This window comes from Macrosteles quadrilineatus, unplaced genomic scaffold (genome assembly GCF_028750875.1).
Source record: "Macrosteles quadrilineatus isolate MER2022 unplaced genomic scaffold, UCM_ALF_1.0 Scaffold_1__1_contigs__length_201487025, whole genome shotgun sequence".
Lineage (NCBI taxonomy): Eukaryota > Metazoa > Arthropoda > Insecta > Hemiptera > Cicadellidae > Macrosteles > Macrosteles quadrilineatus.
The window spans coordinates 67,084,077-67,102,428 of record NW_026542594.1 but is presented as its reverse complement, the minus strand read 5'-3'; the positions used below and the strand labels follow the sequence as shown (position 1 = coordinate 67,102,428).

General features: G+C 37.5%; 1 protein-coding gene across 1 annotated transcript in view; it reads left to right on the top strand.

Moving 5' to 3' along the window:
* The first annotated feature begins 2,686 nt into the window (after positions 1–2,686).
* Positions 2,687–18,352, top strand: part of LOC128983475 (forkhead box protein O) — a 106,599-nt gene continuing 90,933 nt past the window's right edge. Inside the window, exon 1 of the mRNA XM_054402771.1 lies at positions 2,687–3,457. Coding sequence (XP_054258746.1) covers positions 3,080–3,457 — 378 coding nt within the window. The 5' untranslated portion in view covers positions 2,687–3,079. The remainder of the gene's footprint in view (positions 3,458–18,352) is intronic.

Genomic DNA, 18,352 nt, shown 5'->3' with positions numbered 1-18,352 from the left:
GATATTTAATCTTTGTTTCTATAAAAGTGAAGTGATTTTAAAGTTAAAAGTCAACTAACCAAAACACTGTCATTTGAAGGAAATTGTGACGGACAGATTATGCAGGACATCGGGTAGTAATTTGAAAAATTGTTATCACTTAAAAAAAAGTCTGCATTTTGTAAACATACTGGGGACAATGGTGGAACCATGTAAGCTACTGTATCAATTATGAAGATAAACATGTACAACTTTATGCGGTGAGTCGGAAAACACCAGGTTATATAGGGTGCATCATTGGAAAACACTAAAAACAAGGTTTTCAAGAAATGTTGATTATATCGAACTGTTATGAATAGCGTGATTATTTCCATTATTTACATAAGCTTTTAGTTGAGCATTTAAAACTCATTGAAAATTATGACTGTTATTAGTTTTAATATAACTCACGGTAATACAGGTAGTTGACAATTAATTGCTCGATTTCAAACAACAGATACAATAGTTAGCAAATGATTTAGCGATTCGGCGACTATTGTTGTTTTTAGCTCTCATAGGTGTTAAACAAAGGCCCGCAACAAAACTTATGGGACATATTATAAGTGCACACTGGACAGTGGACATGGTCTAGCGCCTTTGACCATAAGAATGCTACAAGTCACTGATAACGACTGAGCCTACGCACAGGCTTCCAGCCCAAGTAGGCTTATTTCCTAAATGTTTATTAACATCGCTTTCTATGAAACATATTATTATTTGACATTATTATTAAGTTTACATGTATTATTATTATTACTATTATTTTATTTTATGCAATAGCAAGTAAGGTGTCTGTCTGTTTCACTGGAAGTGTATGTTTATATTTTATACTGTTCTATTTTTTTATAAAGTATATTTTGATTGGATTTGATTTTATATAAATGTGTACTTTTATAAAATAAAAATCAGGATACGTTGTTCACAATTACGTAGTCGAAATAACGCACAAAATAAATCAGTAGCTAATGATCATTTTTCTTAGTAATAGATCTAACAATAAGTAGTTTTTTTAAATTTTAATTGAAAGTAATTTGTACATTTTCATTCATTTTCCTCAGATAGATAGGCTTAGTTTTTTAATGATTTAAATTGTCAGTTTTGTACGCCATTAATTTCCCTATACTCTAATGCGAGTGATGTGTTTTAAATAAATTCAGATGAAAAATATTTGAAAAAATATGTTGCGTTAGTAGGACTAATAGAACGGATCGAAAGTCCGTTTTATAAATTGTTTTAACCAACCAAACAATTAAACCTCCTCTGTGCATGGCTCGGTCCTCCGATACTTTCACATTCTTGTAAGATAAAAGCACTCATGGTGAAGCAGCCTGATCAAAATGTTTAAAGAGGGAAGTGTTATATATATATTATTTAATCAAGTTTCGTTATAATTATGTTTTGACCAGATGGCAACACTGCGTTGTAACACAAACAACTCAAAAATAAACGTTCCGGTTTTTTGATATCAATCAAATGGAATGTGGCATGTTTTATAGTGAGGTTAACAGACTCATTGTGTTAAGTAAAACTGTGTTTTAATAAGCTAGTACATTTAAATTGTGTGTTTTAACCTAGGTGAAGTGTCCAGTATAAAGACACGCAACACTTTGTACTTTTAGCTGTTTTCAATTTAAACGTTGAAAGTGTTTAAAGTTTCAACACAGCTAAAACCAATAATACTTATTCTAATATTAAACATACAGAGTGTCCAACGAGGAAGTAGACTGTAGGTGTTTCGTTTGAAATTACGAGCTCATTTATGCACCGACAGCGTTTAAACATTTTCATTGTATAAATAATATAAGCCTTTGATATAAATTAAACGTGTAGAGCTATTCGTGTAAATTGCAGTCAAATAAATAGCTATATGTTTATAAACAGAATGAGCTAAACTATTACAATGAATATATCAATGCCTCGAAGAAAACAGTTTTCAGAATGACATAAACTAGACTTTTATTTTGGTAATCACATTTGAATGTAATAAGACTCATGCGATAGCGTTTAAAGGAGAGAGATAAAAAATAGTTGTTAAAAGAGTGTTGTAAAGTCTAAAAGTTTGTAATAAGAGTCATTTAAGATAACGACCACTCTTACACATTTATTGTAAGTTTAATGTACAAAATAACACAAAAAACTTTATAACTAACTGTGACAGTAGCCAATTAGTGATAAACCACAGTAAGAATAGGGAGGTTACATTGATGGATTTTTCACTCAAAGCCAATGGCGCATTAAATATGTGTGTGTATACATACCCGTATATAGATTTTTTAATTGATACACTCAAAGCAACTATCGTCGGTTATGTTGTTTACTTATTTGTTTATTGGTGGATTTTTGTTTAAATTCATTATCCATCATTGACTAACTTCTGATGTGTATGGACGTAATGGTGAGGAAAGTAATCTGAAGAAACATATCAATTAATACAGTTGTTGAATTGAACCGGAGTTTCTTTTTTTAACCATTCAAACACGTGGAAGAAGAAAGAATAAGAATGAGAATTGCGTGCAATTATATTAGCATTTAAACTGTTCGGCAGCGGCGCGGCGCGGCGGAGTACAACAATGGTGTAGTAGTGTAGTAGGCAATATGCGCATGCGCGGCCGCATGACGTCACGGTCAGCTGTTAACTGCGTCGCTCGCGGAGCTCAGAAGGTGGCAACACTCGGTTCGGGTAGGTCGCGTCAGTTTGTTCTCCGGTCTACGACGTATTTCACGCATAACCCACGTCGGCGAGTACGATCTGTGACATGGTACTAATTATGTAACTCGGGGTGAATCAAGCCGTGGTGCGTCAATTGATACGTATAATAAAACATTGTTTATTTCCGCGCAGTTTGCTGGACTCACGTGGTGCCTGGTGCCGTCGCAGTAGACTACGAGCGGGTGACCTTGTGATGACGGATAACACTTTGGCGCTCTCCTTCGACTCTATTAGAATATTAGACGGCGAACGCGCGTCGGTGTGTTAACGTGGGAGACATTTATTATTCCAATTGTAGTGAAATTGAAGGAATCGTCGGCTGTGATTGTGACCGAGTGATTCTAGTGTAAGATGATGGAGCCGCCTATGAGCGAGATAGACATGGGCTTCGAGCCTCAAACCAGGGCGAGGTCCAACACGTGGCCTCTGCCTAGACCGGAGAACTACGTAGAGGAGCCGACCAACATCAAGTGCGAGGTAGGTGACGGCTTGGACCAGAAGATCCTGGGCATCGGAGGACCCGTGGTGCCGTCGGCCACCGCCGCGCTCAAAAAGAACTCCAGCAGGAGGAACGCTTGGGGCAACCTGTCGTACGCGGACCTCATCACCCAGGCCATCAGCTCGGCGCCGGAAAAGAGGCTCACGTTGTCACAGATATACGAGTGGATGGTGCAGAACGTGCCCTATTTCAAGGACAAGGGGGACAGCAACAGCTCTGCTGGATGGAAGGTAACATTTGATTCTATTAATACTATATACTTAATACTTTCTTCGTTAGTGTATGCCTATATCAGTGTGTGTAGAAGTAGAAGTAATTGTAGCTAAACCTCGCGGTACGCCTGGCACCAAAAATATTTCTTAAATTGAAGATTAAAAAAAGGTTTTTAACTATAAAATAGCGTAGTTGAGAGTGTAGAATGTAGAGCGCCGTTGCCGCCGCGTATCTCAGACCGCGACTCGCTGGCGCCTCGATTGTCAGTTTAAACCACGTCAAAGTCGTCTCATGGAAACCTTATCTGCAATGTTTACTGTCAACATGTGCATTGCACTCTTCGTCAGCTGTGTACAGTGACAGTTAGAACTACAGTATTAGTCATGATTAAACCGAACATTTCTGGATACACAGTAATAGCTACACCCTTTCATTTAAAAAAGAGCACAATATGTAGGACTAGTCAAGTAAGGAACAATTTTATTGTTTACACAACCAATGGTGATTTTGTTTAGCCATAAATAGGTCTTTTATTAATTTACTAGGTGAAACCCGTCGAAATCGACGGTTACTTTCAAGGCTTGCAACTGATATAACTGCGACAAATTGAGTGAAATTATACATATTTTGAGCATTTAGCATTGTTTAAAGAGTAATAAGTGTAAAAACAATAATGATATTAATTGCGTTAGTTGCCAAATATGGTTGATCATTCAATGAATAAAATATTTCCCATACTGTACATCATCGGAGTTATTATTAGTATGTTAACTGGTACATCTTCTTTTAGAAGAACCTTTAAATAGTATTAAAATCATATTGGTGGATCTTTTGTAGTTAAAACTTCCGCGATTTCATCTGTCTAATAAAGATTAATCTATGATTTTATTGGAGAAAAATATCTGTTTATTGAAAAGACACGTTCTGACTTTAAAAGGGAGGTCCATCCGTTGCAGTGCAAGTTTGATTTTTCCTTCGTCACGTCACGTCAGTTCATATCGTACTTCTGTGCCAATAAATAACCCTCAAGCATAGTTTTGGGAAATTGGTTGGGGGGATGTTGAAGCTAATAAGACACTTCTGCACTTGTATTATTTTGCATTTTATTACACAATCGAAGATTTTTCCAATGATTTAAAACATGTATGGCAATAATCTTATAGTATGACAAAATATAGCCAAAAGTGGTGAAAAAGACAGACACCAACCCGTACAATAGATATAAGATAGTTCAATAAGAAATAATTGTTAAATAACAGTTACTGTGATAAAAGGATTTTCCACTGATTTCGTAATGGAACGTTATATTGCAAAATATGACATGATACAGAAGAAAATCAATTTTAAAATCAGAAAATAACATTGCAAATACTTCTTTTGGACAATTCAGTAACTCCCAATAAATGTGTGTTGTTTAAAATACAATTTTAAATTAACAGCTGTTTCATTAAAAAGTATTATCCACATGGACAAAATGTAAACAAATCTGTGGAGGGATCTTTAAGGGCTTCTGGGGCAGAGCCCTAACGGGATTCACTTAGTTTTTATTTTGGTAACTCATCTAGGGACCAAGACCTTTCTTTGGACACCTCTACCAAGTTTCTACGCCCAGTCGTTCTCTCAAATTCATGGAGACAAAGTTTCCAATTAAATATTTAGATTCCCCCATGTTAATCTTATGGGAGAAAATCCAACTTTGGTGGAGGATCCTGCCCAAACTAATAAAGATTTCAAAAAACGAAAAAGACTTTGCAAAACTACAGATCAGGGCCATTCATTTGACACTTTAATCATCAAAATCGGTCTAAAAATGAGGGAGGAGTTCTGTTTACAAAAATCGGCTTAGCGTATTATATATATAGATTACCAACTATTATTTTTAATATGCTTTATTAAGGGTAATAAATCTTGATAGACTCTGAAAGAACGTATTGTGTCATAATTACAGTAATAGTTTATGAGTTATATCATTTAAGCTAATGTTATTTTGATAAGTTAACCGCCCTTATCAGTTAGGCCTACTTATTAAATAAGTCCAATTTATTCGTTTTATTAAGGTGTGAAACAAGTTAATTTACTAGTAATTAAGAGAACTTATTCTAACCGATTTATTCACCAACCGAAAATTTCAATTCGAACAGGTTAACTAATTTAGTCTTTGACAAAACTCAGTCAATAATTTTATTTTATATGCAAGGTTTGGCTCGTTAGACCTACGTCACAACGTTTTTTCTAAAAATAAACTGCACAGTTTTAAATGTCAATTGGTTGTAGTGTAGGCCTAATATAAAGTGTTAAAATTACATAGTACCGTACCCTACTGTTTTAAATTATTTCATAACGGATTTTAAAATGATAGGCTACTTTAAAAAAAATAATGTAGGCCTATTAAGTAATATTGCCCGTCTTTATTTTAGAAATTTTTTTGGAAAAGACTTTTTCTGTCAAGAACTCGTGTTGGTCTATAAATATTTTAGTATATATATATATATATATTAATACAAATATATGACGGAAAAATTGATTATCAAATTAACTAATTACAATAATATTTTTAAACATGTTGTTTTCTTCCATTTGCATGTAGGCCTATTAATATGTTGTATGAGAATGAAAAATGCATGTTGTATCCTCTTTTATTTAGCCTACTAATAATTTCCGGTAGCGCTGAAATTTATTTGATATCATCATAACATAACCAACGATGTTAATAACTACTGTACGTTGAGTTGTTTATATCGTTGAACATAACTTGTACGTGCACGATTTAATATGTTTAACTCATTAACTATTATATTAATATACGTAGTCCTACCTAAAAAGTTAAACCCATGTTAAAATTAAAAGTGATGAATAACACTTCTAGTTACGCCACTAGAGCCTGCGCTAAATCACTTATCGGACGCTCTCAAACCATTTCTTGGCCACTCGAAACCGAAAGTTGGCCAAGCTTTCATAGTTGTACATTCAATGAGCCATGTAGCCAATTGTTTAGCTCTCAAAGTAGTATTAATTTCAATTGAAGATTGAAGAAGGCTGCCGTTATTACAAATACAGTACCAGAAATATTATTAATTTATTACCAACCGTTATTTTTAAATTGGAGTTTAGTTATTGGCCTTTCATAGTCTTTGTGCTTAACTCAAATTAAATTGATTTATTTAATTTATAATATCGTACGGTAACAGTAAAAAGCAATAGCAATAGTTTAAGGCAAAGATACTAATCCGTCATTACCGGGAATTCCTCTTGAGGGATTATATTTATTGTATGTCGGTTTAAGTTATTTTATTAGTCGGCTACATTATTTAAGAGAAGTAATTTACAATTTGTAGTATGATATCCAGTTTAAAATTGAGAGTTTAGAATTGAGTACCGGTATCAAATCAAAATTTCATTATTGTTTCCTAATTAAAAACAAACTTCGAAACCATTTTTCGTACGAAAGTAAATAATTTGTAAATGTTAAACATGTGACATTATTTATCTGTCAATTTGTTCGTTTTGTCCACATAATTGTATTTTATTTTCATCACTCACTGGTTAGTTGTTATTGTATTTATCGCTGTCGAGAGGCCGAGGCCGCACTGGAGGCAGTTTGTAGGTTTATAGCCTCGTCTGCAGCCCTATAAACGTGACGCGACCTTGCTTATCACCGAGATATCACCATAAACGCCGTGATAAGGCTTCGCCCTGGTCACGTGGCTGGCTCCTGGTACAGGCCTCGGTGGGCGTGCCCGCAGAAACATAACACTAGTCTTAGGTACAATCACAATTTATAATATTAATTGGTGTCAATCCGAAAAGTAAATATTCAGATTTTAATCGGTAACTGAATAGGCATTGTTTTCCTTTTCTCATTCAAACCTAGACTACGTAACATTATAAATAGCAGTTTGATCATGGCGTCCCCCGTCATCATTAAGATTATCTATAATCTCAGAGACGTGGGATGCTGTGTACGATAGGCCTACCATTAACTGTATCCAAATTTTCTCTAAAGTAGTTGAATGATCGGTTCGCAGAATGCAACATTAAAAATACGTACAGTTTCCCCATATTAAAAACATACATTTAGCATAAAATATGCAATATTCTTCATCGTTGTCCTTTCAGATTGGCATGGTTAGAAATTTGGCAAGACAGAATTCAGTAACTGACAGCAGCCCAATGCCGATGGCTCAAATGTACTAGGCCTACATTTTCCACTTCAAATTCAAATTCTTTATTTGGCCATAACAGTGATATGTCTAATACACATAATTCGATTAAATAAAAATACAACCATCAGAGATTGGTTAACAATAAAATCAAACCATTCTTAGTTTAAGTCAAACAGCAGACAAAATAAAAAGTTAAATAAATCAGATTAAAACCATGCACATTTGGAGATAAAAAAATCAAAATGCAGTTAAAATACAAAGCTTCAAAGCTAGATCAAAGTTAACTCGGGAATATGTCTAATATTCTACACTATCCAGAGTTAAGGATAATACGTATTATTACTTTAATAGTTTAGAAGCCTGATACTTAAATTGCACTTAATTGAAGCTGTAGATGTAAACTTCCTAAGCAAGTTAGATTAGCATATAAACGATTTTTCTTACTGTTGAATGAAATAATTGTAACATACTGTAAGCTGCAAGAGAAAATATATTAAAACGAGTTAATTTACACACTGTTATATTATACCCACCTTTTAAATGAAGCTGTATAGCAATCACAGCATTGAAGATTTGTAAAGGAGTGCTGATAATCTACTGCGAAATATTCCATCAAGTTATTTTACTACCAATCAACTAATTTGTATAGAACCTTTTTCACAGTCTTATATAACCTTTGGATTAATGATGTAAACCAATGTGAGATTAAATTTCGCGTAACTCGTCCGTCTTACTATAGCTTCAGTTTCTACATCACAATTGCTCAAGAGCATTAGTTATCACAACTTGGGATATTTCGGACCCACAGTTGTTGTAAAGAGGTAAGTAGAGGAAAGCTAGTTCGGACTTGTGTAGTGCTTTCACTGTCACCTTAACATCTCCTTCTGTAGTCATAAGTTTGAAGTATGAGTGTACTGTTAGTGTTGTAGTCGAACTCATTACACAATGCCGTCATTTCCGAGCAGGCGAAGTAAGATTTACCAGTGAAAGTATGCAGCATAGTTTAAAATTGAAGTTGTGTCCTAAGAATGATTTTGTACACAAACTCCAGAATGATGAGTACTAAATTACGAATGTTACCCTGCATGAAATATTATCTATTTACGATTGCATACCCGGCAATGGTAATTACAGGCCAGCTGTACAAACTATCGAAGCATTCTGGAGTATTGCGAATTTGAGATGCAAGTTGTTCGATGAATATGTACAGAAAATTAATTCTGTGTAGACAACTTATTTGATTTACCCGTTCACTCCTCCCTATATTAAGATTTGTTGATCTTACATTACTCGAGTTGCAATAGTAGGTGTCTAACAAAATTAAAATCATCTCTCAAAAATTGGTACATGTTCAATTTTAACCACAGTAGAATCTCTCAAACATAATCTTGAATACACTCATAGTTTGAGATAATCTGTTATTGTTGTACAATTTGTATCTAATCGTCTTGGACTACTATTATGTGACATTTTACCCAGTAAATCATATAATATCGGCGGCAGCTCGTTGAAAATTCCGAAAAATGTTAAGTCCATGTTAAAAATGTTGTCGTAGGCCTATGTAATAGCAAACTCAATAAATGCATTTCAAGTAGGCTATTTTTTTTTTATAATTTATGTAATTGCTCAAGAGCATAAGTTATATCACAACTCAGGATATTTCACATCCAAAGTTGTTGTAAAGAGATAAGTAGAAAAATGCTTTTTAGGACTTGGGCAGCGCGTTCATTGTCATCATAGATCACAGATTAACAAATTTAAACTGTATATAGGTACTTGAGCAAATCTTAAATTATTCATATAAATCCTCCGTACTACAGCGAAGCTATATGAATGTAGAGATTGTATATTAGGGGGGCTTATACAAATAAAATCATTAAATTCAACAAATTAATGTACTCATTTACATATTGTTACTATGGTTAGGCATAAACGTTTACATACATCGAAACAGAATAGACAAACTATTTCAATTCTAATCACAAAGTAACTTCGCACATTGACCAGTAAAATCTTCTTTATGTAGCCCTATGGAAAACATCAGTACCTAACTGTGAAATCTACCTGAAGCTATCTGCACGGTGAGTGCAGCTGTCTTATGCGTGATATTAAAGTGTGACATGGGTTAATTTATAAACTTACATCCGAGTAATATGTAGAACGGTTGAACGAACACCTGGTAGGCGGAACTGTAGTGGTCAGCGTGCTGAGCCGACAGTCTGCTGCTGATGCTGCTGCTCGCGACTTGCACATTCCTGCACATCCCTGGCCATGGACAACTGACTACACACTGTACTGTGCAGTACCTACAACATAGACAATGAGTGTCGCTGTGTCTACTACCGGCACTTACTGACACAGTATATACAACATAGACAATGAGTGTAGCAGTGTCTACTGCCGGCACTTACTGACACAGTGTGTACAACATAGACAACTAGTGTCGCAGTGTCTACTACCGGCACTTACTGACACAGTATATACAACATAGACAATGAGTGTAGCAGTGTCTACTGCCGGCACTTACTGACACAGTGTGTACAACATAGACAACTAGTGTCGCAGTGTCTACTACCGGCACTTACTGACACAGTATATACAACATAGACAATGAGTGTAGCAGTGTCCACTGCCGGCACTTACTGACACAGTGTGTACAACATAGACAATGAGTGTAGCAGTGTCTACTACCGGCACTTACTGACACAGTATATACAACATAGACAATGAATATAACAGTGTCTACTACCGGCACTTACTGACACAGTATATACAACATAGACAATGAGTGTAGCTGTGTCTACTACCGGCACTTACTGACACAGTGTGTACAACATAGACAATGAGTGTAGCAGTGTCCACTGCCGGCACTTACTGACACAGTGTGTACAACATAGACAATGAGTGTAGCAGTGTCTACTACCGGCACTTACTGACACAGTGTGTACAACATAGACAATGAGTGTAGCAGTGTCCACTGCCGGCACTTACTGACACAGTGTGTACAACATAGACAATGAGTGTAGCAGTGTCCACTGCCGGCACTTACTGACACAGTGTGTACAACATAGACAATGAGTGTAGCTGTGTCTACTACCGGCACTTACTGACACAGTGTGTACAACATAGACAATGAGTGTAGCAGTGTCCACTGCCGGCACTTACTGACACAGTGTGTACAACATAGACAATGAGTGTAGCAGTGTCTACTACCGGCACTTACCGACACAGTATATACAACATAGACAATGAATATAACAGTGTCTACTACCGGCACTTACTGACACAGTATATACAACATAGACAATGAGTGTCGCTGTGTCTACTACCGGCACTTACTGACACAGTATATACAACATAGACAATGAGTGTAGCAGTGTCTACTACCGGCACTTACTGACACAGTATATACAACATAGACAATGAGTGTAGCAGTGTCCACTGCCGGCACTTACTGACACAGTGTGTACAACATAGACAATGAGTGTAGCAGTGTCTACTACCGGCACTTACTGACACAGTATATACAACATAGACAATGAGTGTAGCAGTGTCCACTGCCGGCACTTACTGACACAGTGTGTACAACATAGACAATGAGTGTAGCAGTGTCTACTACCGGCACTTACTGACACAGTATATACAACATAGACAATGAATATAACAGTGTCTACTACCGGCACTTACTGACACAGTACATACAACATAGACAATGAGTGTCGCTGTGTCTACTACCGGCACTTACTGACACAGAACATACGACATAGACAATGAGTATAACAGTGTCTACTACCGGCACTTACTGACACAGAACATACGACATAGACAATGAGTGTCGCTGTGTCTACTACCGGCACTTACTGACACAGTATGTACAACATAGACAGTGAGTGTGTAGCAGTGTCTACTACCGGCACTTACTGACACAGAACATACGACATAGACAATGAGTATAACAGTGTCTACTACCGGCACTTACTGACACAGAACATACGACATAGACAATGAGTGTCGCTGTGTCTACTACCGGCACTTACTGACACAGTATGTACAACATAGACAGTGAGTGTGTAGCAGTGTCTACTACCGGCACTTACTGACACAGAACATACGACATAGACAATGAGTGTCGCTGTGTCTACTACCGGCACTTACTGACACAGTATGTACAACATAGACAGTGAGTGTGTAGCAGTGTCTACTACCGGCACTTACTGACACAGTATTTACAACCCCGAATGATTTTGTTGACATTTTGTTGCCATTGTCATATTTGGTCCAGCATCTAGCTGCGCTCTTCTCCAGACATTCACACTTGATCTACATGTGGGCCAATCGTATTCTCGCCGCATTATACCGGGATCTCATACGATTTGACTGGTAATTTAAGCAGGTCATTTCCTCGTGATTGTAAATGTAAATACTGTATGAGGGATTATGAATCTAAAATAATTATTACCGTAATGATTTGGATATTCTAGGTTTATCTAAAAAATCGTGTTCTTTTAAAATCTCCATTGCTCTTGTCTTAACCTGTAATAATACCCGTAGCATGAAGTCTAATCTTTTTAAAGTTCTTAAGTTTTAACGTTTTTGAAGTTCTGATTTTTTAAACTCAGAAACCTGTCAATTACTATATGAGATATGTTGGAAATAGTAGCCTAATTAAATCCTATTTTAACACAAAGTAATCTTACTAACAAAACCTCAACTTACCTTGCCAAGCCTATGAGGTACACTTCCAGGATAATTGAGGTGTTGATGATGTAAAATCAATCTATGTTGTATGACAGATTTAAATTATGCAATTTTCTTCAACGCCAAACAATGAAACATCGCATGCTGATAGAGACATTACAACAATATAGGATTAACTCATCAGCTCCGTTGTAGGGGACGCATGCTAAATTAGCTCGCGACCAACGGACATTTTAATTTTTATGATTTCTCCTGTGTAGCCAATTTCTCACGTATTTCTGTGGTCGTCTGTTTACTTTGGCATGCATATTAAACTAACCACTTTGGCTTAAATCGGATCTGTTGCTGTCCGACTAATGTTATGTTTACCCTTTTTGAATAATAATTCGAGGGATTCTCATTCAGACAAGAGTTTGTTTGGTTTTATACGTTTTCAATCGACGTAAACACAATATAAATTATAATTTGTTGTAAATCACGCATTTACCTTCAACTTTTGACCGCTCAAGTTCGTGATACAACTCAATGCAGTGGTATTGTTTCATACGAAATCATTTTTGTAGCTTTGTTAAATAAAGGTGCTACTTAATTTTTACTTGTCTCAGTAATTGATTTTTTACAACAAACTGTCATCCAAATTAGTCCAGATCTGTAATCTTAGAGTTTTCCCATTTACAATAATGATATAGCATATTATATGATTGGGTTTGATAAATTCTTTTAAATTATAAGTCATAATATTTGCGTGAATACTAATTTACCGCCACAATTTAGAAAAGCTAATTCGATATAGCCTATACGATTAATACCTAATTACTACACATTAATAACCTATTTGTTTATAATTTTGCGTTGTAGGGACCGACCAATAGCGTACTATCGCTATTTAAATGTTAGAGAAACCGTTGCATTCTTCATTAATGCCGAGTTGATAATATTGGAATTAATCTTATCATTGAAGGAAAATAACTTAAGCAAATACACTTTTAACATTTTTGTTGGTTTTAATACCAGTTTTAGTTGCAATAACCACGTAAATTTTTTTTCTTAAGCGTTAAATTTACAACACCAACGTTTACCTTCACCAATAATAATTTTAAAACTATAAAAATAATAAGAAAGTAGACTGCTCTTTGTATACAGTGTAACAAGTATTTGAGTTGGTCATATAAGTAGTAGTTAAACTTGTGTACTGTACTAGCTGTTTACATATAATGTATGTAAACAAACTCTGACTTGCTCCTATGTTTCTGTCGTCTTTAAACGTATTAATAATTTGTCTCGTCAACGCCCCACCTTCTACATACAATCTTCTGGTGTATTGAGTTCAAGTTAAATTTTCTCAGGTCTTCCACCACCTCATCGCTCAAGCACATTCGCAATCTACCTGCAAGTCTTTAGACAACGTTCGGACTCATACTGGAGTCTGGAGTACTGTTCCAATGGTTTGTTCATGGTGTACATTAATCACTACCAGTGATGTTTTATATTTCCATCCATCCTCTATCGGTTGCTGCGAGTATTTCCTCCTAGTTCTAAGCCATGACCGAAACTGTAATTCACTGCACTAGTTTCCTCAATATTCTGTTACGTAACTTCTCACTCGGCTTCACTGCGTAGTCTGTAGATAGCCTTTAGATATCATTTCTCTTGTCATTCTTGGTAATATTCCTGCTTGTTCTATTTTGAGCATTGATATATATTTAATCCCAAGTGTTATTTGTATACAAACTTTGTTCAAACTGCGTACCGGTACTCTAAGCTTTACAAAATTATAAATTAATTGTGTTTTGTTTAGAATTTTAAATTATAGTCTTTAAAGCTTGTTTAATGCTGGATGTAGGAAAACAGAGTAAATATTTAAATGTACACGTTTAGGACTACTTACAGCCACTTACAGCTAACTCTGAGGTCGAGTCGTTGAACAGTCGCAAAGACATTTGAATACATCGACAATTAGAAGTTGAATACAACATTTTATTTCAATATGCATTTTATAACAGATTTCATCGTCTTGTTTACACAAAAAAAGAAAAAATGAGCATAAAAACTAATAAATAAACGCGTACCCTTATAAATATACAAAAATATATAGGCTAAATAGGAATTTCCTTAAATGTAAATTTCAATATTTAAAAACGAATCTGAATGAATTGCCAACGGAGAATTGTTTCAAACAATTATTCAATATTGCCTCTCTCGGGGTCCCCAGGGGGGGGGGGGAGGAGATATGAAACATCAGGTGCCGCGCAAACATCTTAGATTGGGCAGAGTTAATAAGCGCTTTGACCCGGTATTGAGATATTGGCTGGTGGTGGCTGGTGGCCCGGCCCCAATATCTGTCATCCGAGGCTCAATGCAACATCTTGCGGTCGTAAAATCTCCAGGTGTACTTATACTTTTGGAACGCTTGCATTATACCACGTATACAAACATTGACATTATCTACCCTCTGACATATCGTCCACGGGTGTATTGGTGTATATGTGTCTTTTGTCTGTATGTGTATGTCGATGACTGCAGCGTGATTGTGTAGGGTAATGCTCTGAATCACTCCCGTGTACTGTGACTGTGTTTACCCTCTTGCCGCCCGCGGCTCGGAGATACCCAGGTAATGCTCTGAAGCGTTCCCGTGTTCCCGTGTACGCGACTGCGACTGTGTTCACCCTCTTGCCGCCCGCGGCTCGGAGATACCCAGGTAATACACTGAACCACTCCCGTGTTCCCGTGTACGCGACTGCGACTGTGTTCACCCTCTTGCCGCCCGCGGCTCGGAGATACCCAGGTAATACACTGAACCACTCCCGTGTCCCCGTGTACGCGACTGCGACTGTGTTCACCCTCTTGCCGCCCGCGGCTCGGAGATACCCAGGTAATACACTGAACCACTCCCGTGTCCCCGTGTACGCGACTGCGACTGTGTTCACCCTCTTGTCGCCCGCGGCTCGGAGATACCCAGGTAATGCTCTGAAGCGTTCCCGTGTTCCCGTGTACGCGACTGTGACTGTGTTTACCCTCTTGCCGCCCGCGGCTCGGAGATACCCAGGTAATACACTGAACCACTCCCGTGTTCCCGTGTACGCGACTGCGACTGTGTTCACCCTCTTGCCGCCCGCGGCTCGGAGATACCCAGGTAATACACTGAACCACTCCCGTGTCCCCGTGTACGCGACTGCGACTGTGTTCACCCTCTTGCCGCCCGTGGCTCGGAGATACCCAGGTAATACACTGAACCACTCCCGTGTTCCCGTGTACGCGACTGCGACTGTGTTCACCCTCTTGCCGCCCGCGGCTCGGAGATACCCAGGTAATTAGACCCGTCCACTCGCTTCGCTCACTTTTGCACTTCCTGTTAAACCAGTCCGCTTCTGGCTCAAGTGTCATCTTCCTCCGGTTTTTGCCCCAAAATCGTCTCGAGGATAATGAAATCACGTTCCAGTTTGTCGAACAGGGAGGTCACACACGGGCTGCCCTCCAAACTATCGGTTAGGCATTGTAGAGATAGATTGTTATTTGTGTGGGGAGATATCCGAGTTAGTTCAAGCACTATAGCCTCGCTAGTAGCAATGATGTTTAATTGTACTGTCAAATGTGTCGCCTAAAGTCGTCCCGTCAATATGAAACAGCTGTAGCCAATTAACAGAAAGGCAATTTTGTTGAATGGGCCGCTCACAGTGTGAGCTACTGTCAAAATCATGCCTACTACCTTATTTATTTTTCTTAGCTAAGATATATATACTATTCTATAGCTTAAAAAAACTTGACAATTCTGTATGGCTCAGCCAAAATGTTAGTCCAGTAGTATATAAAACAAAAATCAGCAAAGCATCAATAGGATATACGTACCGGTCGCTCGTTCATTTTAGTAATAAAAATCGCTACAACCATGGAATTAAGTGCCTAATTCTATCCTTAGTCGAAGGTATCACCATTGACTGTTGGATACAGAAGGTAACACAACGATGCTTGGCTGTACTACGATATTTAGTATCTATAATTAGTGATTTTCAAGGTGATAGGAGTGTGAAGTGACATATTGTGTAATGCGAAGTTTTCAAGTCAAGGTCTACTACACCTACAGAGATGCGTTCTGCGGAAGTTACTTCACACCTCACATCAGCGGCTTCGGCTTGGCTTGACAAGGTTATGTTACGTTACAGCTCATCTGTCACTGTATATTACATACATGACTAACTACAGTATGCATGCTACATTATGGCAATGATCTGCTTGGTTCTGTTACACAGCTACGACCTTGACTGCACATTGACTTGGTTAGTGCCACTATCACTGCGATCGTCTATCGCTATGTGGACAGCATATATCAATGGGAGGGGATTATGTGTACTACAGTATGCATGCTACTGATGGCAATGATCTGCTTGGTTCAGTTACACAGCTACGACCTTGACTGCACATTGACTTGGTTAGTGCCACTATCACTGCGATCGTCTATCGCTATGTGGACAGCATATATCAATGGGAGGGGATTATGTGTACTACAGTATGCATGCTACTGATGGCAATGATCTGCTTGGTTCTGTTACACAGCTACGACCTTGACTGCACATTGACTTGGTTAGTGCCACTATCACTGCGATCGTCTATCGCTATGTGGACAGCATATATCAATGGGAGGGGATTATGTGTACTACAGTATGCATGCTACTGATGGCAATGATCTGCTTGGTTCAGTTACACAGCTACGACCTTGACTGCACATTGACTTGGTTAGTGCCACTATAACTGCGATCGTCTATCGCTATGTGGACAGCATATATCATCAATGGGAGGGGGTTATGTGTACTACAGTCTCGACGTTGCCAAACTTCACATACATAGCGGCAATGCCACTAGACCTCAGCTATTATTACCGTAAGGTCAAAAGCAGCAGACGCTTCTCGAGGTTTAAGTTTTTAAATAATGTAAGAATGTACATTTGCTGGAAATTTGTATTTGGCCATGAAATGAAATAACTCTGCCGTAACATCGCTGTAAATAAGCTAAACGAAATTTACGGCTGTTAGGTAAAATGAAATAATTATGATCATTTTCTCATTGAAATCCCTCTAAAACGCAATTGCATCGATCAACTCTTTCTTTAGCTAGTAAAACTTTTACAAACTTAAATTAACAACAAATTTAAAATAGTTTTACGTTAAGATATCAAACATTTTGGGCGTTTTACTGGTTGCCGCGATTTTAGACAGTTCTGTTCTTCTATCCCGGTCCCGCAAGTAGATACAGTTATAATACCCGGTGTGAGCGTGATCCATCTACCATCCGCTACGCTGCCGCTGCTGACGTGCCAAGCGTCGCTGGCTCGCTGCTCATGTACTGCTGAGGCATTCGTCGTGTATTACAACTGTACAGCCGATATTACTTTGTGTTTACCAATTTTCCTACCGCAAACAATGTCCGTCCACTCCAATTATGTTTAATCAGTACTTCAAGAAAATAAACAACATCAATTTAAAGGCTTTTTTACTAACTATCTTGTATCGTCTTGTTACTAGCTACAAATAAATAAAATCACGTATTTTATTAATATAATAAGTACAAAAATGTGTAGGCACAGCTTTGTTTATTTTGGAGATTTTTCCTCTGATCACCAACAATTTCAACAGTGTTAGAACTAGTAACCAGGTATTGCATTGTGTGGATGGTGGAAAGTTTGCCAGCGTTGGATGAGTGACTGCCCCGACCTCCTCTCGAGTATCTTATCAGGACCAAAGTCCCAACGTTATCACAAACCTCCTCCCTCCCCCCGCGCTTCACTCTCAGCAACTAGCACGTACTCTCGCTTTGGAGTCTCAGTTTCATTCAATTATCAATGTTTGCAAATTGAACGCAAAAACATTCGTACCGATAAAAATACTACCTACATAAACATATATTCTGATATTTCCATTTTCAGAATGATATAACGAAACAAAGAAATGTAACAGGAGGTGGTAATGTTTTGGTTACTCCAGGATACCCTACTCCTGAGTTTCTGTAATTTTGTCCACTTTCGTAATAATAATGATCAGCACTACGACACCACACACT